The 25,026-nt window shown below is 40.0% G+C and overlaps 1 protein-coding gene across 9 annotated transcripts in view; it reads right to left on the bottom strand.

Moving 5' to 3' along the window:
• rptor (regulatory associated protein of MTOR, complex 1) overlaps positions 1–25,026 on the bottom strand; it is a 402,321-nt gene that overhangs the window by 20,672 nt on the left and 356,623 nt on the right. For 7 of the 9 annotated variants that reach the window (XM_089134067.1, XM_089134063.1, XM_089134064.1 and 4 more), the window contains 3 exons: positions 18,364–18,411; positions 14,018–14,124; positions 7,335–7,462 (listed from right to left, as the gene is read on the bottom strand). In XM_089134067.1, the coding sequence (XP_088990193.1) occupies positions 7,335–7,462; positions 14,018–14,124; positions 18,364–18,411 (283 nt within the window). The remainder of the gene's footprint in view (positions 1–7,334; positions 7,463–14,017; positions 14,125–18,363; positions 18,412–25,026) is intronic. The other 2 variants (XM_089134065.1, XM_089134066.1) reach the window with 1 other exon arrangement.

The following is a 25,026-nucleotide window of genomic DNA, read 5'->3' as shown; positions in this document are numbered from 1 at the left end:
AGAAATCATTGTAGTTCTTTAGAAAGTTGATTCTTACACTTTGGGCATTTTTACCATTCAAGAACTATGGACTACCACTACTATTCACTATTACTAGTCTTGGGTCTGTAAGTTTTATTTATTTATTTAATTTTTTTAAAGAAATTAATTATTTTATTCTTTTATGGATGCATTAAAGGGATAGTCCACTGAAAAATTTAAATTCCATCATTTCCTCAGCCTCATATCATTTAAACCTGTATGCATTTCTTTATTCTACTGAACACATGTATGCATTTTTGTCCATGCATTGTGAGTCAATGGGAACCAAAACGGTCAGGTTTAGAAAAAAAAAAAAAAAAATACAGGTTTGGAACGACATGAGAGTGAGTAGATGATGGCAGAATTTTTATTTTTCAGTGGACCATCCCTTTAAATTGATCGAAATGACGGAAAATACATTAACATTATTTTACAAAAACAACGTTACAAAAAAAAAAAAAGTATTTCAAATAAACACTTCTCTTTTAAACTTTCTATCCATCAAAGAATTCTGGAGGGGGGGAAATACTAACAACACCTATCAGTGTATTTACAAGTATCAATGGAGAACTGAACAAGTATCAAGAGTTGAGTCAGTCATTTCTAACACAGCGTAATATACACCACATCTCAAAAAATCATAACCGACAATTTACAGGTCCTTCTCAAAAAAATTAGCATATTGTGATAAAGTTCATTATTTTCCATAATGTAATGATAAAAATTAAACTTTCATATATTTTAGATTGCACACCAACTGAAATATTTCAGGTATTTTATTGTTTTAATACTGATGATTTTGGCATACAGCTCATGAAAACCCCAAATTCCTGTCTCAAAAAATTTGCATATTTCATCCGACCAATAAAAGAAGTGTTTTTAATACAAAAAAAAAAAAGTCAACCTTCAAATAATTATTTTCAGTTATGCACTCAATACTTGGTCGGGAATCCTTTTGCAGAAATGACTGCTTCAATGCGGCGTGACATAGAGGCAATCAGGCTGTGGCACTGCTGAGGTGTTATGGAGGCCCAGGATGCTTCGATAGCAGCCTTAAGCTCATCCAGAGTGTTGGGTCTTGCGTCTCTCAACTTTCTCTTCACAATATCCCACAGATTCTCTATGGGGTTCAGGTCAGGAGAGTTGGCAGGCCAATTGAGCACAGTAATACCATGGTCAGTAAACCATTTACCAGTGGTTTTGGCACTGTGAGCAGGTGCCAGGTCGTGCTGAAAAAATGAAATCTTCATCTCCATAAAGCTTTTCAGCAGATGGAAGCATGAAGTGCTCCAAAATCTCCTGATAGCTAGCTGCATTGACCCTGCCCTTGATAAAACAAAGTGGACCAACACCAGCAGCTGACATGGCACCCCACACCATCACTGACTTTGGGTACTTGACACTGGACTTCAGGCATTTTGGCATTTCCTTCTCCCCAGTCTTTCACCAGACTCTGGCACCTTGATTTCCGAATGACATGCAACCACTGAGCAACAGTCCAGTGCTGCTTCTCTGTAGGCACTTCTGCCGCTGTTTCTGGTTCAAAAGTGCCTTGATCTGGGGAATGCGGCACTTATAGCCCATTTCCTGCACACGCCTCTGCACGGTGGCTCTGGATGATTCTACTCCAGACTCAGTCGACTGCTTCCGCAGGTCCCCCAAGGTCTGGAATCGGTCCTTCTCCACAATCTTCATCAGGGTCCGGTCACCTCTTCTCGTTGTGCAGCGTTTTTTGCCACACTTTTTCCTTCCCACAGAGGTGCCTTGATACAGCACTCTGGGAACAGCCTATTTGTTCAGAAATTTTTTTCTGTGTCTTACCCTCTTGCTTGAGGGTGTCAATGATGGCCTTCTAGACAGCAGTCAGGTCGGCAGTCTTATGATTGCGGTTTTGAGTAATGAAACAGGCTGGGAGTTTTTAAAAGCCTCAGGAATCTTTTGCAGGTGTTTAGAGTTAATTAGTTGATTAAGATGATTAGGTTAATAGCTCATTTAGAGAACCTTTTCATGATATTTGCCAAAATCATCAGTATTAAAACAATAAAAGACCTGAAATATTTCAGTTGGTGTGCAATGAATCTAAAATATATGAAAGTTTAATTTTTATAATTACATAATGGAAAATAATGAACTTTATCACAATATGCTATTTTTTTTAGAAGGACCTGTATATCACATTGTGTTTTAATACATTCTATCATGGAGATAATTTCAAATAATTGACAAAATGACAATATGATTGGAAAAATTTCACAATAAATCTATTGTTAACAAGTGATATTTAGCTTAATTTGATTCTTTACACAACTCCTATTTTAATCATGTTATTTACTGACATGTGTTATATGATGTTATCTCTTTAATAACCAAGAACACTAGCTTTAATTTTTTTGTGTGTGTGTGTGTGTGTGTGTGTGTGTGTGTGTGTGTGTGTGTGTAATGTTATGCCGCAATTAAATTAGTGTTTTTTTTGGGTGTAAAAATGAATATAAATCCGTTTCACACAATACATATTGAAATTGTTTAGGTATAGATTGATATTTTCAATTAGTTGAGGCAAGGATGTCCGCATATGGATTCTGCATTATGTGACAGAACTTTAGCATGTCTAGGTCAGGGTGCGCATTTACTTCAATTTCATTAAGCAATTTATGCTCTTTATGTCAAAGTATGGGTTTGTGTTCCCTGGTTCACCACTAGAGGTCCTCTTCCCCCACGGTGTCAGTCACATTAGAAACTGCATCTCTCACAATCCTTGTCTCATCTCATCATTGTTCATTGCATCCAGCTGTCACCCATTATGATCATTAGTCTATGTGTATAAGTACCCTGCTTGTTTAGTGTTTGTTACGCAGTCTTTTATCAATACGTCTGAGGTCTGTTCTGTCTATTCATTGTTGCTTGTGTTTGAATTGCTAATATGGATATTGACCCATGGCTGGACTGGTTTGTGAGTACAGATTTCCCCATTAAAACTTACTGCATTGTTGGATCTTTTGTGTTTTCTGAGTGTGGATCATGACAGAAGGACTCCGTCATGCCAAGATCCAGCAGTACGGGGTTCCGTATCCCTGATATGGAATGAACATTTTTCAGTGCTTTGCACTGTCTCCAGTGACCCCTTCCGTCGGACCCGGGGGTGCGTTTGAGGGAACACATTTGGCCAGGTTTTCTGGGACCCGTGGAGGTCACAAGATAGGAGGTGCTAGAGGTAAGTCCCGGCATAAGGACATCACCGCGGGTCTCGTCCAGCGTGAAGCTTTCACCGCCAGTTCTGTCCAGCCCTGAGTCTGTACATCGCCATCGGAAATGGAGGACCACCAATATCCTCTAGAACCCGGAGGCAATACCCGAGCAGCCCGCTGTTTTCCCGGAGGCCTTCTTGGAGGAGACACAGTATATCTGCCGACGCAGAAACTGTTCAGGTCACGTCTGCCGATCTAGAGACTGTTCACGTCACGTCTGCCGATCCAGAGACTGTTCACTTGATGCCAGCCGATCCAGAGACTGTTCACGTCACTTCCGCCAAGCCAGTGTCTATGGACAAGATGGCCGCCGCTGAGCCAGTGTCTCCGGACATGATGGCCTCTGCCACACATCCTGTTCCTGAGCCTGAGCCGTTGTCTGTTCCTGAGCCTGAGCTGGTATCTGTTCCTGAGCCTGAGTCTGTTCCTGAGGCGGTGTCTGTTCCTGTGCCTGAGGCGGCGTCTGTTCCTGTGCCTGAGGCGGCGTCTGTTCCTGTGCCTGAGTCGGTGTCTGTTCCTGTGCCTGAGTCGGTGTCTGTTCCTGTGCCTGAGTCGGTGTCTGTTCCTGTGCCTGAGTCAGTGTCTGTTCCTGTGCCTGAGCCAGTGTCTGTTCCTGAGCCGGTGTCTGTTCCTGAGCCGGTGTCTGTTCCTGAGGCGGCGTCTGTTCCTGTGCCTGAACCAGTGTCTGTTCCTGAGCCGGTGTCTGTTCCTGTGCCTGAGCTGGAGTCTATTCCTGTGCTGGTGCCTGTGCCTGAGCCGGTGTCTGTTCCTGAGCCGGTGTCTGTTCCTATGCCTGAGCTGGAGTCTATTCCTGTGCTGGTGTCTGTTCCTGAGTCGGTGTCTGTGCCTGTTCCTGAGTCGGTGTCTGGGTTTGTTCCTGTTCCTTTGCTATGGCCGGCCGAAGGGTCTTCACTGCCTTGGCCACCCGAGGGGTCTACACCGCCGTGGCAGCCCGAGGGGTCTACACCGCCGTGGCCGCCCAAAGGGTCTACATCGCCGTGGCCGCCCGAAGGGTCTTCACCGCCTTGGCCGCCCGAAGGGTCTTCTCAGCCATGGGCGCCAGAGGGAATGTCTCCACCCTGACCGCCTGATGGACTGACGTCTCCACCCTGGTTGCCCTATGGGTCGTCTTCTTTCCCCCGGTCACCCGATGGGTCGTCTGCTTCGCCTTGGCCGCTGGCTAAACCGTCACCCCCTGTTCCTGTTCCCCTTCATGGTCCTGGCCCCCTATCCCTCCCCGTGGTCCTCCACCATTCCATGTCCCTCTTGAACTCTGGTTTTGTCTTGTTGTGCAGTTGTGTCTTGGAGCATCTGGTAGCTGCTCCGTAGAAAGAAGGGTTATGTCACAGTATGGGTTTGTGTTCCCTGGTTCACCACTAAAGGTCCTCTTCCCCCTGGTGTCAGTCACATTTGAAACTGCATTTCCCACAATCTTTGTCTGTTCTCATTATTGTACACTGCACCCAGCTGTCACCCATTATGATTGTTAGTCTGTGTGTATAAGTACCCTGCTTGTTTAGTGTTTGTAAGTGTGGATCGTGACACTTAAGGTATAGTGGCTCCCAGGCTGCATGCAAATTAATGAAAAGGGACTCAAAAACAGTGTGTGACACAGGAAATGTCAGCCTGAGCTGTGGGACAGAGAGGTGGAGTGTTTAAAGGTATAAAGGCAAGAAATGAAATAATAATGCACTGAGGAGAGCTGACAGATGTGACTAGCAGAGGGGAAATCTGTTAAATTAGCATTATTTAAATATTCATAGGGCTTTTTATGACTTAATTACACTGTTTTCTCGTGGAATTTGCAGGTGATAGTGTGTGAACAGACGGAGGCAGCAGTGGCTCGCCTGTATGGGCCAAAATATTCATCCAAACATAGACCTCTATATACACTGAAAGGTAAAATATGTAATACTTTTGTATCAATTATTCAAAAACCACTTGCACAGTGTTATATTTCTTTCAATTGTGTACTCCCATAATCCTAAATGTTTCAAAGAATTTGTAAATTCAGATAAATTCATAATTTTAAAAATGCCCATCCCTGTTCACTTGTCGCCTGTCAATGACGTGATATCCGCGCTATCCCTCGTTTCCGCTTGTACTGCATAGTGCGTAACGTCTTGCGGCATGCTGTTGTTGTTTTGTTCAAACATTATAGACCATGGCAAGCAGACTTTGGGAAATGAGGATCAATATCAGTGTGGCATTTTGGAAATGCCGAGAACTCCACGTCCATGACTAACTTGGACTTGACACTGAGCTTCACGAGTCACGACTTGACAGGGTCAAGAGCGACAGGGTCTTGACACGCTCTTGGCACTTTATTAGACAGGTCTGCAAATGTACATAAAACAAATCAATGTTATATAGCTCAACAATGAAATGTTAGAATATGATCAGTATGTTATTCTAATGTTGATCTAGTTTACTGCTAGTCTCATAAAGAAAACAATAAAGCTTACAAAATGTTTATCATAAACTAGCGCTAAGACCCAGAATGTGCCCTATTCAATTTTAAGGCCAGCATGGAGATTTGAGTTATTGTTACAGATACTTTTATTCAACCAAGACCAAATCCCAATCAATCCCAGTGGTGCTGACAGGACTTCCTTGTAGCTACCAAGACTGCTGATTCATTTTCTGATCTAGTCAGTTAGAAATGATTTCAAGACATCTGAATTCTACTCTACAAAACTCTACAAGACATCTACTTTTAGCTTCTGACCAAGGCTGTATTTCAATACTAGTTCAACTTGATCTTAGCGCTGCGTCCGACACTATAGATCATAAAATAGTCTTGATTCGACTACAAAACTACACTGGTGTTCAGGGACAGGCATTAAGCTGGTTTAGATCGTACTTATCGGACTGTTATCATTTTGTCTGTTTAAATGGGGAAAAATAACGTCAGTAGACTATGGAGTACCGCAAGGATCGGTGTTAGGCCCTCTGCTATTCTCAATATATATGCTGCCACTTGGTAATATTATAAGAAAACATGGAATTAATTTCCACTGTTATGCTGACGACACTAAATTATATTCACAACCAGATCACGACCAGATGAAAACACTAACTCATCTAAATTGACAGAGTGTCTCAAAGATATAAAATGCTGGATGACGCATAATTTCCTGCTATTAAATCCAGATAAAATGGAGGTATTACTTATTGGTCCAAAAAACTACACACAAAACCTCTTACAATACAACTTTAATATAGAAGGTTGTCCTGTTACTTTAGCCACTACAGTAAAAGACCTGGGTGTTATACTAGACCGCAACTTGTCCTTCGAAAATCATATTTCATATGTTACAAGGACAGCCTTTTTCCACCTTAGAAACATTACTAAGGTACGTAACATGCTATCTTTTTCTGATGCAGAAAAGTTAGTTCATGCATTCATAACCTCAAGACTAGATTACTGTAATGCTTTATTAGCCAATTGTCCTGCATCCTCAATAAACAAGCTACAGTTAGTACAAAATGCAGCTGCTAGAGTTCTTAAACTAAGTCAAGAAAATATGATCATATAACACCGATTCTATTCTATCTATTTGTGAGATTGTGGTTTTTAACATCTGCTCCCATGTAATGGAAATCAGCTATGCTAATTATTTCCCATCTGCCTTTCTGCTGTTATCTCGGGATGCTTGTCCCGAGTAAAAATGGCGTTCGTCAGCTCCAGTTTGTATCCAGCCTCACACGGAGACTTCAGATGCCCGAACGCCTGCGATGAGAAGACTTAACGCCTGTGAAGAGACGACTCAACGCCGGCGATATATTATGCCCCTAATATTGCATGATCAACTAAATGTCTTTTTCCATGTACTTTTCTGTAATGCACTTTCTGTAAAGCTGCTTTGAAACAATATGTATTGTGTAAAGCGTTATACAAATAAACTTGAATTGAATTGAATTATGAATCTATACTAGCACATCAGAGATGAATAATCAATAATATAGGCTAACTCTTTTTAAAGGATTCTGTGATTTGATTATCCCCAAAGCTCAATAATACAATATCATATTAATACAATTAGAGCTCTGTAAAACGTGACACACCATTCATTAGGTCCCATTCTGCGGTCGTACACCCGAACAGATCCGTCTCCAAGACCTGCAGCTACAAGTGACCGCTGAGGATCACATGACAGGCTGGTCACACAGCTGTCTGCTCCTGTTGGGATGTCCTGCAACATAGACACACAAAAGCTGAATGAGTTGTGTAATGAAGGTGTGCAGTTTTCATACCATGTGAGACATCAACCTTAAACCTTAATTACAATACAGTACATCTCAGAATACATGACAAGCTTCAGTACTCAAAATCATAATATTATCATAAAATTATTATTGAATTACGGAGAGTGCACCAAATGTGTGAGAGACCAAGCCTATCCATGAGAACTGAACTGCATGATCAGTTTCAGTCTTCTCTTGCGCTTTACTTCTGTCCAGCATGACGTCTCCTAAAAGCAGTTCTAACCACACAGTGATAGTTTTAGATATCCTACTTATTTAAATAAATTGTGAAATAATTACACTGAAGAATACTCACCAAAACAATAATACAAGAATCTGAAATATCAGTCAATGGAAATGTTCAATTATGAAAACTCTCGGAACGTAATTTATATCTAAATTACGCCATATGCTCTCATTGACAAATGCGGTACAATTAGTTCATGCGTTCATGACATCAAGAGTAGATTATTGTAAGGCTCTACTGGGTGGTTGCCCTTCAAACTTCAGCAAGTCCAAAATGTAGCAGCTCGAGTTCTTACCAGAACCAGGAAGTATGACCATATTAGCCCGGTTCTGTCAACCCTGCATTGGCTGCCTATAAAATATCATATAAATTTTAAAATATTGCTATATGGTTTAGCTCCACAGTACTTAAGTGAGCTCTTAACGCATTATAGTCCTTCACGTCCATTGCGATCTCAAAACGCCGGCCAGTTGATAATTCCTAGAATATCAAAATCGACTGCTGGTGGTAGATCCTTTTCCTATTTAGGATCAAAACTCTGGAACAATCTTCCTAACATTGTCCGGGAAGCAGACACAATCTGTCAGTTCAAATCTAGACAAAAACACATCTCTTTGGCCTGGCATAAATTCAAATTAGGCTGCATAGTTTAGATCAGCGGAACCGGGAACACGTTCCGTAAATCCTGATGTACTTGGTAGAAGAAGGATGGCGTCCAGGGCTGGACTGGCCATCGGGCAATTCGGGCATTTACCCGATGGGCCGACGTGCTTTGTGGGCCGGTACATTTCAAACTTAATTTTTTTTTTAACTGCCCATCCAACTCGTGTCAGCGGCTCATTGCGTTTAGTTTAGCGGCCGCGGCGCTGGGATCTTTGTGCCGTTGAAACGCATCGGACAAAAAAAGTCCACGTGGGTCCTTTCTCATAGCCTGGTAATACCAGACTCTGCTACTTCACTTTGCTTCGCGGAAGTCTGACGTAGTCAGGCTACCTTTCTCACAGACCGGCCCATGAAACGGAGATCAGCGGCCCATTGGTTATTTTCTTGATTGACACTGGGATGGTTCAATCACATCTTTAATCATCTCCCCCTCTGGGCTGAGCGAGCGTGCAGTGTCAGTGAGTATCTGTCAAAATAGTCGCAAGGAATGTGCAGAGAAATGCAGTGAAAAAAAAAAGAAACCGCCTTCAGTGTCTGATGAGGAGTGAGGGGGATCACGAGAGACATTAGTGAGTGTAGAGAACTGTGGTAAGCAGAACTACTTTCAGAACAGAGGACAGGCTATGAGAAGGAACCCATTACTCAGTTACGCATTATTTCCACGTCTGCATATTTGACAATTAAGCATTTTACTAGAATTATAATTAGAGTATAAGACCCGTTTGTAAACCATGTTTTCCGCCAAAATAAAAGCTGGATGCCGTTTCCATCAAAATAAAAGATAATGTGTTTATATCTCTTTCAAGTTACAGAAATTAGTTCTAAGCTAATTATGCAATATTTCAGTGCATGTGTTTTACAATATATGGCTATAACTGCCATGTGATTAATTTTATAACTATGATTAATTATGTAGTATGTAATGTAGACAGACACTATATCCCAACTAAAAGAGTTTTGAGTTTTTCTTTGTTCAATTTGCTTTGTTCAACATTAAAAAGCACAAATTTTTCTTACGGGGGAGCATGCCCCCGAACCCCCCTAGAGGGACAGAGGTGCACTGACCAATACTATATAAAAATCTTGTGAGAAAGACTGGTATTGCCAATTCAATTGGACAATTGTATTTTTAACTTAGTAGTTATTTCATCTCACTCATTAGATGGCGCGTTGGTGGTTTTAATAGGAGTTGTTGGTGGTATACATATTCAAGGGCGTACACAGTTCAGTTGTGTTTATGTTCATATGTAGTGGGCCAGTCTGGGCCAAAATGCCCGGGCTGATTTTTTGTCCCAGTCCAGCCCTGATGGCGTCTACGCTAATATTAGTTCCTCTGTTTATCCCAGGGGACCCTCTTTGGTGGACCTGCGCCTGGACCCATCCCAACTCATCCTTAAGTGCTGCCCTGATCGACCCTAATCCTTGATCCTCAACATCTCGTCTCCAAACCGGTGTGATTACTTCAACTTCAAAACAGATGGAAATGGACACATTCTCTTAATGTTTCGATCCAATTTGTTTTGTAATCACTGTTCCTTCGTTGGCCAGAGGAGAACTTAGCTTAGTTGGGGACATTTAATATTCAACAATTATATTCATCGGTGTTGTATTATTTTCATGTTATCATTGTGAAGCTGCTTTGATACAATCTGTATTGTAAAAAGCGCTATATAAATAAATGTGACATCACTTGACTTGAATAGTTTTTAGAATGTTAATGAATATGGCAATGTTAATGTTAATGTATTTGGTCTTGCAGACTAGACATGCTACGCTGCTGCTGCAGAGCAAGTATGAACTTTCAACTACTAAAAGATATACAGACAAGCTACTGTGAGCATGTAAGATATGCTGCTACTGCATAAATACATATACATAAATCCTGTAGTAGATCTAATCAGGTGGAGTTGGGGAAGATGGGGGAAGTCTGATAATGCACTGCAGGACTAGGCTTAAGCAAACACTGAACCAGACTATTTAAATGTTGAGCAAACAATCTCATTGGCTGCAGGATCAGCAGAGGCTAATCAGCTTTTATTTTAATTTAACTGCGCCCTCTAGAGTTTCATGACTGAACTAGATATTCAGGTCACCCCACATATTTACCGTATTGTTCCGAATCTAAGACAATGCTTTTTTTCTTCTTGGAAATACATCTGAAAAAATGGCGTTGTCTTATATTCAGGATCAAAACTTTTATGTCAACAATACACCCACAATAATATTGAGCACCAAATACATGTAGAACAAGTAATCCCTCCAGGAATGATAAGCGCAGCGGAGTCAAACAATTCTCATTATGCAGCCAAGAAATGTGGTGTCAGTGTTTAATGTTAGAAGATGACAAGCCAAAAAAGGCCGTCTTAAAAATGCTAACAGTCATAGAAAAGCTTGCCGCTGTCCTAAAAGCAGTGCTTCGAAAAAACTGACAGGCTGACAACTGACAAGTCTGTCAGTAAGTAGCCGAAAAAAATAAATGAGGGCATGCCCATAACCAGAGTCCTCATCCAGAAGCACAAGAAATCACCAAAAAGCAGAGAGGCCCATCATTTCTTATTTCGGCCACATACTGCCTGTCAATATCCTTGAAGCGGCCGCTAAGAATGATGTGACGTAATGTATTAGAGCTTGCCCTCCGACTTCAGGGAGAAACTGCTGTCTTTTCAGCACTATGAGATCGGCCTAAGGAAAAAACATTCATATCCCCTGGATCAGATAATGCGGATCAAACACTTGTTTTTTGACATGCCAGCATCTGTCACTGTCTATAAAAAAAGGTGAGAAATCAGTCATGTGAAATCTACTAAATGAGACCTTCAGGTTACTTTTTATGGTAGCTATGCAACAGTGTTTATTTCCAAATTTGATTGTTGTTGGCACATTTTACCAGTATTTACCATACTTTAAATATAAAAATAAAAAATTAAACATGACAAATATTCAATATGAAAATTACTTTCAAATAAAGTATTAAAAAAAAAAAAAAAAAAAAAAAAAAAAAAAAATTGCTCTTTAAAAAGCCCTTTTCCAAAAGGTACATCTTATCTTAGGTTCGTCTTATATCCGGAAATATACGGTACTATAGGATTTAGGTCTAAGCTCCGGACAGGTCATTTCAAATCATAAATCTTTATTTGCTGAAGCCATTCTTTTGTTGATTTAGATGTGTGTTTAGATGTTTGGATCATTGTCATTCTAAAAGGTTGAAAGTTCTCTTTATTTTCAGCTTTTTTGCAGATACCAGAAGGTTCTGTGCCAAAATCGTCTGGTACTTGGAGCTATTCATGATTCCCTCCATCTTCACAAAGTCAGAAAAGGCTTGTTAGATAGAGTTTAAATTCTTTTAATGTTGCTGTAGGTTTACTCTTTGTCTTAATGATTAATTTTGTAGGAACATTTTTCTTGATGTCATCACTTTTGTGCCATATTTCTCCACTTGATGATGACTATCTTCACTGTGATCCATGGTATATCTAATTCCTTGGAAATTTTTTGTTGCCTTTACCTGAGCGATATCTTTCGACATTAAGGACAATGCCATTGATGCCTCGTAAGCTTTTTGTTGCCCATGGCTCTTGTAGTAGCATGCAACCAAGATGATGTCAGAAAAATCGAAGAAGTATTTGGGAAGTTATTGGAGAAGTATCTGGAGTTAATCACAGGCTATGTTTACGCAAAAGTGGCATTGCGTTATCACTTTTTTTTCTACGTTTAGACGAGCGTTTTGGGTGGGAAATCCTCGTGCATATGGTGACGCAAAAGTGTATGATATTTAATGTAGTATGCACTCCAGGCGCCTAGGTGGCGCCTGCGTACAACCTTCACTGTCAAGCAGACTTTTGTGTTTTTACCCTTTACACGGGAACGCGACGGTGGAGCATTTTTAAGATTTCCACTCTGGAGGGTGGTCAGTGGCGGATGCAGAACGTGACCGATGGGTGGGCCTGGATTAAGTCGAGGTGGGCCAGAATCTAGGGTTTTGTATTAGCTTTACTAGTAGATAGGTTATATTTATGGAGATGAGAAATAAAAACCGCGCTGTACAGCTATGATCAACTGTTCTGTCGAGCTTTCGAAGTTGTTACAGAAAGGCCGAAGCTGATCAGTTGGTTTTTGTCACATGACCTGTGGCGCCACTCTCTGAAAAGTTGAGATGTTTTCATCTCGCCGCCTGGACAATCGAGCGCACTGCAGCCTGCATCACATGCATATGGCAAGCCAAAATATTCATAAACGCTGGTCAGGCGTCTGATTGCACACTGACCCGTCAAAAGCATGCGGGACGCGCGATTTGTCATAAAAGCGCATATTCTTAACGTGCACTTTGTGGTCACGGAAAACGTGCGTCAGAAACTCGTGGTTTATGCATAATTTTTAAAAAAAATAAATAATGTATGAAACCTTATTGTAAAGTGTTACCGGAAATACAACTGGAAAATTTGCGAGATGTGTCTCGAACAAAGGGATTAGGGACTGTCCGAGGTGCTGAAGTAAAAAAAAGTGAACGTAAACGCCGAGAGTTGTTTTTCTTTTCTTGTTACAAAAACACTTCTTAGGCATAAAACACCTGCAGACAGAAACAATCTCGTTTAAATTGCAGATCACACGTCGAGGACGCATGTTTTGATGCAAAACCGGGAGTTTCTGATGCGTGTTTTCCGTGACCACAAATCGCACTTTAAGAACGCAAGCTTTTATGGCAAATCGTGCGTCCCTTGGCTGTCGAAACGCACGTGTTTGATGAGTCAATCAGACACCTGACCACGTCTGTCGCGACAGCATTGCTTCCATTAAGTACATTTGAAATGACAAACTTGAGCGCACAAAAGAGGCGATCTGTGAACGGGTCCTATTCTTTGTCTTTCCAAGAGACATGGTGTTCATGTGAACAATGGGCCTCGTTTGCTCTCCATGCAAGGGTGTCGAAGTCTGGACAAAATATGTACAGTGACATGACATCACTGCCAGATTCAAACTGTGCATTCGTTGGCGCTGAGCCAGAGATGGACGCGCTCAGCGCTTGTCTTATATAAAGTGTTCGGCGGGCCGTATATGGCCAAACTTAATTCATTATTATTATTAAAATGAAAAATTTAAATTGTTTTTATTAATCTGTTTGGCACCCAGGCCCACCCATAAATCCGCGCCTGAGGGTGGTTTCACTTTTTTGTGTTTTTAAGCCCCAAAAACGCCGTTACCATGTAAACGAAAGGCACATCCGATAAAATATTTTTACATTTTCACCCGCGTTCTCGTGTAAACAGGGCCACAGTCACTGAGAGAATCAGAGTAAAGACAGGTGTGTACTATTTCACGTGAGCTTGATGATTAGTTGATTCTCAACACAGCCATATACCCAATTATAAAAGGGTGTGCACATTTATGCAGTTGGGTTATTTTTATCAGTTTTACAGTGCAGTGGCATTAGATATGTTGTAATTTTTACATTAAAGGTGCAAAATTTTTTTTTTTTTACATCACAAAAACCAACTGGGTAAATATACTTTTTATTTCCACTGTAAATGATGGAGCTACAAAGCTTGCCTGGGAGCGATGTGTTTAAGATGAAGCTGTGTGTCTTTTTGTGTAGTACCTGCACTTTCATTTCTCTTTCTGTGTCCCAGATCCGTATGACTCGAACGTCACCTGACGTCATCAGGAGGCCAGTCTCCTGCTCCCAGTCCACCACCATACCTGCACCTTCAAGAGAGTAGGGGAGGTTTCACACATACACACTCAAATATCTGTACACGCCTGTTCATTACAATAAAATATAATATAATCACACACTCACCTGTTTTTCAGAATTATAAAACATGGATTAATGCATTATAATTTTGTCTCAACATTTTGTGAACTGTGTCATAAAACACTCAATACTGCACCTTTAACCAGAGGTGGGAGATTCGAGTGACTTGACTCGAGTCAGACTCGAGTCGCAGTTTTCTGGACTTGAGACTTACTTGACTAGATCTCTGAAAAGACTCAACTTGACTTTAGACTTGCTCCTTGTGACTTTACACTTGACTCGGACTTGTGTCTATTTACTTGAAATGACTTGTGCAAAAAAAAGTGTGAATGCCACGAAAAACACACAAAACCTCTAAAACGGGAAAAGACCTTTGCGATTTTTACAGATTGCCGAAAGCTACAGAACAGAGAAGGTGGATTTGTGAATATCATTTTGTGTCAATATGCTCAATTAGGGGTAAAATCATACCATATATATTGTATTGTTATATATATTGTAACTCATCAAGTAAATATTTACCATTGTATTTTCTGCATAATTGGATGTTTTTACATTTACATCCAACACTGACAAAAACTATACACATTTTAGGGCTGAACGATATGATACAGTGGGGAGAACAAGTATTTGATACACTGCCGATTTTGCAGGTTTTCCCACTTACACAGAAGTCTGTAATTTTTATCATAGGTACTTCAACTGTGAGTGACAGAATCTAAAACAAAAAACATAAGTATTTCATCACCTACCAACAAGTAAGAATTCCAGCTCTCACAGACCTGTTAGTTTCTCTTTAAGCCCTCCTGTTCTCCACTGATTACCTGTATTAACTGCACCTGTTTGAACCCATTACCTGTATAAAAGACACCCATCCACACATTCAATCCAACAGACTCCAACTTCTCCACAATGGCCAAGACCAGAGAGCTGGGTAAGGACATCAGGGATAAAATTGTAGACCTGCACAAGGCTGGGATGGGCTACAGGACAATAGGCAAGCAGCCTAGCCAAGCCAACAACAGTTGGTGCAATCATTAAAAAATGGAAGAATTTCAAGTTGACGGTCAATATCCCTTGGTCTAGGCCTCCATGGATGATCTCATCTTGTGGGGCATCAGTGGTCATGAGAGGGTGAGGGATCAGCCCAGACATACACGGCAGGACCTGGTCAATGACCTGAAGAGAGCTGGGACCACAGTCTCAAAGAAAACCATTAGTAACACACTACGCCATCATTGATTAAATCCTGCAGCGCACGCAAGATCCCCCCTGCTCAAGCCAGCGCATGTCCAGGCCTGTCTGAAGTTTGCCAATGACCATCTGGATGATCCAGAGGAGGAATGGGAGAAGGTCATGTGGTCTGATGAGACAAAAATAGAGCTTTTTGGTCTAAACTCCACTCGTCGTGCTTGGAGGAAGAAGAAGGATGAGTACAACCCCAAGACCACCATCCCAACTGTGAAGCATGGAGGTGGAAACATCATTCTTTTGGTTTTCATCATGCTTTGCTTTTCTGCAAAGGACAGGATGACTACACCGTATTGAGGGGAGGATGGATGGGGCCATGTATTTTGAGATCTTGGCCAACAACCTCCTTCTCTCAGTAAGAACATTGAAGATGGGTTAGATGGGAAGATGGCCCGAAACACACAGCCAGGGCTACAACTAAGGAGTGTAGAAGCATCTCAAGGTCCTGGAGTGGCCTTAGTCAGTCTCCAGACTTGAACCCAATAGAAAATCTTTGGAGGGAGCTGAAAGTCTGTATTGCCCTGTGACAGCCCCGAAACCTGAAGGATCTGGAGAAGGTCTGTATGGAGGAGTGGGCCAAAATCCCTGCTGCAGTGTGTGCAAACCTGGTCAAGAACTACGTATGATCTCTGTAATTGCAAACAAAGGTTTCTGTACCAAATATTAAGGTCTGCTTTTCTGATATATCAAATACTTATGTAATGGAATAAAATGCAAAGGAATTAATTAAAATTGTACAATGTGATTTTTTGGATTTTTGTCACTCACAGTTGAAGAGTACCCTATGATAAAAATTACAGACTTCTACATGCTTTGTAAGTAGGAAAACCTGCAAAATCGGCAGTGTATCAAATACTTGTTCTACCCACTGTATAGTATATAAGTGATTACCTGAATTTAGACCTACATATTGTTTTTGTACTTGGGGGCGTGTTCTGGCGGGAAAGTGACGTCAATGCATACCCTCTATTGTCTAGAATGTCACTGCAGCAGTAACGCAAGTAGATTTGTATTTACTGGAATAGCCAAGCCTGCTAATTACAAGAGTGTCCACATGTCTATTCACATTATTCTTAAAGTAAGAGTGGGCATGGCCATTGTAACTTGATTATGTCGAGGCTTTTGGTCACATCTACTTTCAATTTTTTTAAGCTGTACAAAGTCCATTATGCTGCTTGATATTGTAAACTCTTACTTGTCATCATATTATTTAAATGTATTATTGCAATCATAAACACAAAAGCGCAAATTATTTAACTTTTTACAGCAATTTGTTATTCTTCCAGTTATTTACCTATAGCGCAAATGAATCGGAAAGTGCCCACACAAACAAACAGAAAATATTTTACTTGTTGCTACATAAGGTGAATAACTATGGGCTTGAGTAGGGTTTCGTTTTTTTTTTTTATAAAAAATTCATTGTGTGCACACACACACTCTCTGAGATTTTAGTCAGAGCATTGAGAATCCATCTCTTAAAATTCTGTCTTAAAATTTGACAGTACTGGTCAGGTCACAGCTTCAGTTTTAGCTTTCACGCTGACATCACCATCTGAATGGTGAGAGGGGAATTTTGTCCTGGCTGTTCTGGAGCCCTGGTTCAGTTCTGACTGTCTGTCTCTCATGCTGTTCAATCACTAGATCAGAGAACACCCTTATGAGTGTCTTAAACACACAGCCAAAAGTTATGTGGATCAGGACACGCTGTGAGGCTGAAATTTAAGCACTGCTGCCCTACTTTCAAAACTTCTGCTGTCTATCAAAAATCCAATCTTGGGGAAGAGAAAAATCTCCCCACACTCATCCCGCCAAACACTGCTGAGATAATAAGTGGAGAAGCCAAGGGAGAATTTCACAACAGGAATAAAAAAAAAAAAAAAAAAACATTTATGAAGCACATTCATCATGAGTTTGGTTTGTCTTCACTGGTCGGAAATTCCAGTGTTAAGTGAATGAGCTTGCACCTAATTAAGTAATATGAACTTTATAATATGAAACAGCCTAACTGATATGACACTAAAAAAAAAAAAAAAAGAAATTGACAAAAGACAAAACAAAAACATATTTTTTTGAGTATCATATCAGTGAAGCAAGCTCATTCAGTTAAGAATAACACCGGAATATATAACCTAACCTTTTCATCCAGTAGCACAATACACACATGCACACACATCGGTCTGATTCAGGTACGATTGATACTCCAAGGCACACCTTAGCAATAGAGTCACCATTGGCTAGTAATTTTTTTTTGTTTACTCACCAGACTGATATATTGTTATATACGTATATCATGATCCCATATTTTATAGCACACACATTTATTCTTATATTGATATTTTAATGCACATTCATAGTCAACATTTTGTACTCATATATATTTTCTGCAAACATTTATACATTTTGCTCTTGTACTTGTATGCAAATGTATTAAAATATACATATTATAAACAAAAAATGTATGTAAGAAATATATGTAGATGGCTAATGATGGACATCATTTAGTCACCCAGACACACTTATGCTGATGGTGATATTACTCAGGGAATATTACTAAAATTAAAAGGTTACATAATATTGTATTGCCTTTCTTCATATGCGTTTTATAATAAACAAGAGCAATGAGAAAGCCCACACAATATCCATGTTTCAACAAAAATGGCCATCAATTGTAAATTCCTACAGATTTCACATCCCTTGTGTGTTTGTTAATTTGAGCAAAGAGCTAAACAAATTAATTTAAAAAACACAAACAAAAGTTCCATTTAAATACTGGACAGATTTGGCTTCCACCATTCAGAATTGAAGAAAGAAAAAGATTCAATCGGATAGATGTAGAGAAATATGTTAGGCTATAACTGGAAATGGAAAACATTAGTGGCTGAATCTCACATATGCAAACATCAAAGAGGTGAAGGAAAAAAAAAGAGAGAAGCACTCACCTCCCTGCTTACTTCTGTCAAGATAGATTGAGACCCGTCGGGCCAAACCTGTAAGGAGAAGAGGAAAAGAGAGGAAGAACACAGGAAGAAGATCAGGAGGCCCGCTCAGTATATCAGCCAGAGGATAGCACAGTGTTATCAAACACACACCAGGATGTGATCTGTGGCCCTAACCCAAATGATGCACTTTATGCGCACTTGTGGTCTTACAACTGCCTTCGTGCACATATGTCAGTAAAATCCACACAACTATAGGGTTGTCCTGTCTTTCAATTTAGGCTTCAGTGCTTGAGAATTCCTCTTTTGTGACCAACATGCATTCTTGATGCACACTTGGACTTGGCATTACGTCACCAAAGATTGAATTTAGAGGTAGTATGCAAGGGTATAAAGTTACTGAGCCTTATCACACACTTTTACATGGAAACAAGCTCTCGCATTCACTTTTCTATTGGTGAATGCACACACACAAACACGCAGAGCGAGAGAGAGAGAGAGCTCATATTCTCTGAAAGTCACATGTTGGAACATTCAAGGACTGAGGTCCTCCGTTTTTGGTATCAAGAGCCAACATTCAGACTTTAAAAAAGAAATTATGGATTCTGCTATAATAATCCTACAGGAAACATGGAATATTAGAGATTTGTCCACTGCCTGCCCAATTGGATTTAGAGAAATAGTTTTACCATCCACAAAATTAAAAGGGGTGACTCAGGGCAGAGAGTCAGGGGGAATGCTGATATGGTATAGAGCACACCTCATAACCTCAATTACAGATATATATAAATCGGAAAAAACAACATTTGGTTAAAAATCCAAAAAGACATTGTCTCCACAGACCGTCATATATTCTTGTGTGCTACATACATTCCCCCAACTGAGTCCCCCTATTACAGTGAAGAAACCTTCTCCATCCTCCAGGAGGAGATCAGCAGTGGTGTAGTGCAGGGTATACGCAGGTATACGGCGTATACCCACTTCCTTTTCAGTCGGCATTGCGTATACCCACTTCTAAATCCCCTCTGATGCGCATCATTTAGTTGCTAATCCAATTTCGTGAATAAAAAAAACACCCAGTTAGAGTCGTACCCATAAAATTAACTCTAATTTTTTGCAGCAATGATTCTCCCATCGCGACGATAACTGACCTTCTCATCTGATATGCTTCAGCACTCACCTGCTCGTCAATATCAAAATGTTCGTGAGAGCAATCAAAGAATGCAGTATTTTTGTTCATAGAAGCGCGAGCCGAGCGCGAATCCCAACGCGACGCTTCACTTCAGTTAACGACAGTCAGTGCAAGATAAGATGCAAGTAGCTCAAATTTACGGCTGTTTTTCAATAGACGCTTTAAATGACCGACAGAAATAATCAGTTTGATTAAAGGCAGTGGAAATTATAAGCTCAATTTAACAACACAAGCACCCTATTAAATATATTGCCATTATTATTGTATAAATATATTTGTATAGCGTTTTTTCGAATGTGTTTGAGTTTTCACTGCTTGTATAACTCCGCTTGTCTGTGTTTGCGCCACTTGCATAAGCCAGAGGGTGGCGACAAGTGACTGTCTTTTTGAGTGAGCAATTGAACCATTAATTAAATTAACAGATTAGTCCAAAAAACATTGATTAATTTAGGAAAGAAAAGTCGCTGAAACTGGAACTGATTCTCATGTTTAAGAATCTGAACAAATAGGCTACTTCATGCTTTTACAGCTATTGTAGTCAATTTTGTTGGCCATCAAAACACCTTAAAATGCTCATTTAGAGATCAGGAAAATCAAAATGGGGGGGTTGGGGGGCTGGAACCCCCCTAACAATAGAATTTATGGGACCTGGCAGGCACCTGGGTATTTAGAAAACCATATGTGCGGCCCTGATACTACTGATTCTATGTGTTCTATTGTATTCATTATACTCTATTCTATAGTCTTGGATATTGAATACTAATGAAAGACTAGTAGTCTTACATGTCACTGTTTATAAGACAGGGCATTCATCCTTTGCTGGGACGCTTAAAAAAATATTGGGGGCATAAATTAAGAGTATACCCACTTCTCCAGGCACCACTACATCACTGGAGATCAGCCATTTCCAGACTAAAGGGAGTGTGTTAATGTGTGGGGATTTAAATGCCAGAACTGGAAATGAACCAGAATTTGTTAAGGGAAACAAATATATCACAAACACCAGCCTCCATCTGCCCTCATACCACTTAAGACATAATTATGACAAACTAACAAACAAAAGTGGGAAAATCTTACTAGAGCTGTGTCGATCGTGGGCCTGTATATAGTAAACGGTCGTATACGAGGAGACTCTTTTGGGTCCTACACCTTTAACTATTTCTTGGGCAACAGTACTGTAGACTACTTCATTACAGACATTGACCCAGTGCATCCCAGGGCATTCAAAGTCAGTCCTCAAACACCTCTGTCAGACCACAGTAAAATTACATGATATATAAGACAAACTCGTTCCAATGAATCACACCAACAGCCCTCCCATTTACTGAAGCTGCAACCACCCTACAAGTGGACAAAGAACAGCACAGAAAATTATCAAAATGCACTAGAAAGTAAAATGATCAACTTATTATTAGACAAATTCATAATGAACACATATTCACAAAATAAATTAGGCATAAATCTGGCACTTAGTGACATTTCCAAAATATTCCACCAATCAGCATCCAAATGCAATTTGAAAAATAAATCATCAAAAAGGAAAACAAAAAACAACAAAGAAATGTGGTTTGACAGCGAGTGCAAAAATATCCGAACAACTATACGCAATCTTTCAAATCAAAAACACAGAGATCCTGACAATGAAGAACTCCGCCATCAGTATCACGAAACCTTTAGACTGTACAAACAAACTCTTAGAGCCAAAAAGGAACAACACACAGAAAAATTATTTCAAGTAATAGAAGAGTCAATACACACCAGTAACTTCTGGAACAACTGGAACTCGCTCTATAGACCACAACAGGAAGAATTGGCCATTCAAAACGGGGACATTTGGAGGACACACTTTGAAAAACTGTACAAAACAACTGAAACAAATCCTGCTCGAAATGAATTAAAAACCAAATTAGAAATCCTGAAAGAAAAAATTAAAGACAATCAGAACCCCCTAGATTTCCCAATCACAATAAAAGAGCTTACAGAGAGACTACATGCTTTAAAACCAAACAAGGCATGTGGCATAGATGGGATATTAAATGAAATGATCAAATACACCAACGAAAAATTCAAAACTGCAATTGTCAAATTATTCAACATTATTTTGAGAGTAGGATATTTCCCCGACACCTGGAACCACGGCCTAATAACACCAATATTTAAACAAGGAGACAAATATGAGCCAAACGGCACGGCAGGGGCGGCGGCAGTGGCTCAGTGGTTCATGTGGGTTGTCTACGAACCGAAAGGTTGGTGGTTCAATCCTCGGTTCCACCTGACCAAGTGTCGAGGTGTCCATGAGCAAGACACCTAACCCCAGCTGCTCCCGATGAGCTGGATGGCGCCTTGCATGGCTGACACCGCCGTCGGTGTGTGAATGAGTGTGTGAATGGGTGAATGTGAGGCAAATGTAAAGCGCTTTGGTGGCCATTAGGTCTATGAAGGCGCTATATATAAAATGCAGTCCATTTACCAAACAACTACAGAGGCATATGCGTCAATAGCAACCTGGGAAAAATATTCTGTTCGATTATTAATATAAGACTGCAAACATTTCTCAAAACCCACAAAATTCTGGACAAAAGTCAAATTGGATTTCTGCCCAAACACAGAACATCTGACCACATTTACACACTTCACACGATCATTGATAAACATGTATACCAAAATAAATCCAAAATCTTCGCTTTCTTTATTGACTTTGAGAAGGCTTTCAATTCGATCTGGCATGAAGGACTCTTCCTAAAACTACTGGAAAATGGGATTGGAGGGAAAACATTTGATTTGATCAGCACCATGTATAAAAAGAACACATGTGCTGTAAAAATAGGGAATAAACGAACAGAATTTTTCTCCCAACAAAGAGGAGTCAGACAAGGTTGCCCATTGAGCCCCACTCTATTTAACATATATATAAACGAACTAGCCAAAGCATTAAATAATTCCACTGCCCCCGGCCCAACCCTGACCCAATCAGAAGTTAAATGTCTCCTCTTTGCAGATGATTTAGTCCTCCTGTCTAAAACACAAGAGGGACTACAGCAGCTCCTCGACGTCGTAGAGACATTCAGCCAAACGTGGGCTCTCAAAATTAACTTAGCAAAAACTAAAGTGATGATCTTTCAAAATAGATCCAGGTGTAGGGAAAATAAATACATATTCAGAGCAGGAAACCAAGTCCTCCAACACACCCATGACTACACATATCTGGGTCTAAAACTGAGTTCAACAGGGAACTTTAATCTGGCTGTGAATGAGCTGAAGGCAAAGGCAATGAGAGTCTTCTACATGATTAAAAATACAATTAGACATGAAATTCCAATTCAAACCTGGCTAAAAATCCTAAAAGCAATAATTTAACCCATTGCTCTTTATGGCAGCGAGATATGGGGACCTCTAAAAACTCAAGAGTTCTCAAAATAGGAAAAAGAAGAAATTGAAACTCTGCATACCCAAATTTGTAAAAAACATCCTAAAAGTGAACAGAGCGACACCAAACAACTCATGCAGAGCTGAATTAGGACAATACCCCCTATTGATCAGCATCCAGAAAAGAGCTATAAAGTTCTACCAGCACCTAAAGCACAGTGACCCGAGCTCATACCAGGCCGAAGCCCTGCGGTGTCAGGAGCAGAACCGGCCCCGGAGTGCACTCTCACAGCTGATGCTCAAACCACAGCCCGACCCGCACAGCACTGTCTGCTGGCCCAACCAAATTATACAATTACAAAAACAAAATTACATTAACTATTGGAAAGATGCTACTAAATCACAAAAGAAGATAGAACTCTATCTAAACCTGAAAAGAGATTATAAACCAGCAGAATACCTGAGCTGTGTGAAAGAGCATAAAGTGAGAAAGACCCTAACCAGATACAGGCTGAGTGACCACAGTCTGGCCGTAGAGAGAGGACGGCACCGGCAGAGATGGCAGCCGCGAGAGCAGAGACTGTGTTCACTGTGCTCTCAGAGAGAGGTGGAGACAGAAGAACACTTCCTCATACACTGTGATCATTATCACAGCATTAGATCAGACTATTTCTCTAGATTCCAATAACTAGATCCAAATTTTATGGCATTGCCAAATTCAGAAAAAAATTATTCATATTTTGGGAGAAAACTCTAGCTCAATCACAACAGCAGCAAACTATGTAACAGCCTGCCACAAACTACGAGAGTCAACCAGTGGACAAAACTAAAGTCAGAATGTTGGTTCAAAACTGTGTTTTTTTGTTTGTTTGTTTGTTTTCTGATTTATACATGTATTTCATGCATTTGTTTACTGATTCATTTACTGATTATTTGTTAATTGCCTAAATAATGGCCAATTCTTTGGCAATACTGTATAAGTCATGCCAATAAAGCTCATTTGAATTTGAAAGAGAGAGAGAAGGGGGGAGAGAGAGAGAGAGAGAGAGAGAGAGAGAGAGAGAGAGAGAGAGAGAGAGAGAGAGAGATTTAACACCTTTATTAACTAAATACACAACATTAAAAATATATAAACACTACATTAGCAAGAAATCACCTTGACCTACTCAAATTCTTCAATAAAGGGCAAAGTGTCATTTTCAATCCAGCACAACATTCTTTGTACACTCCACACATCTTCAAAGTTTTCCAATTTTTTCATATGAGAATAAAAAAATAAAATCATGTTTTATCCTTGCTTTTATGACCCCCTTAAACAACAATTCAACATTTGTACTATTGCCATTAATTTAATATATTTTCTACTAATATAAACTGCCATTTTGGCTTGACCTAGAATAAAGTTTAAAAACCGTCCTTTCTTCTGCTTTTCTTTACAATATTAAAAACTAAAAATAAACACAATCATTGTAAACACTGCATTAACATTAGTAAATAAAATCTCCAATAAACCAAATAAAGGTCTTAGTCTCTCACAGTGCATAAAACAATGAAAAATGGTTTCTCTTGCACCACAAAAAGGACAACTATCTTGTACATTCAGATTCAACAATGAGATAAAAGCATTTATAGCAACAATTCCATGTAAAATTTGCCATTGAAGATCACCCACATGTTTAGTCAATGGTGGTTTGTAACAAGAGCCCCAGAAAGGTTTGACATCAGAATCAACACTTAAATGATCTCTCCATGGTGTATCCATACGTTTTAACTTCTCATTATTTATCACCTTCACACAGACTTTATATAAACTCTTTCCTCCTATTGTGTCGAACATTATATCTCTCACATGCTCTGAGGTTGACAAACACTTTCAATATTTTCATAAAGCACTTTAATCAAGGCAGTGAAAGCAGGTGGAAAACCAAAAGTATCAAAAGTATACCATAAAAACTGATGATCCACCCGATCAAAAGCATTCTCTTGATCTAGGGAAATTAGGCCACATTTTTTCCCCACACAGTCTAGAAACTTCCAAAATATCCCGAATTAAGGATATATTATCCACGATTGATCTATTAGGGACACAATAGGATTGATCTAAATGT

This window comes from Pimephales promelas, chromosome 8 (assembly GCF_988280905.1).
Source record: "Pimephales promelas chromosome 8, fPimPro1.hap1.1, whole genome shotgun sequence".
In the NCBI taxonomy this organism is placed as follows: domain Eukaryota; kingdom Metazoa; phylum Chordata; class Actinopteri; order Cypriniformes; family Leuciscidae; genus Pimephales; species Pimephales promelas.
This window is presented reverse-complemented; position numbering and strand designations above follow the sequence as displayed.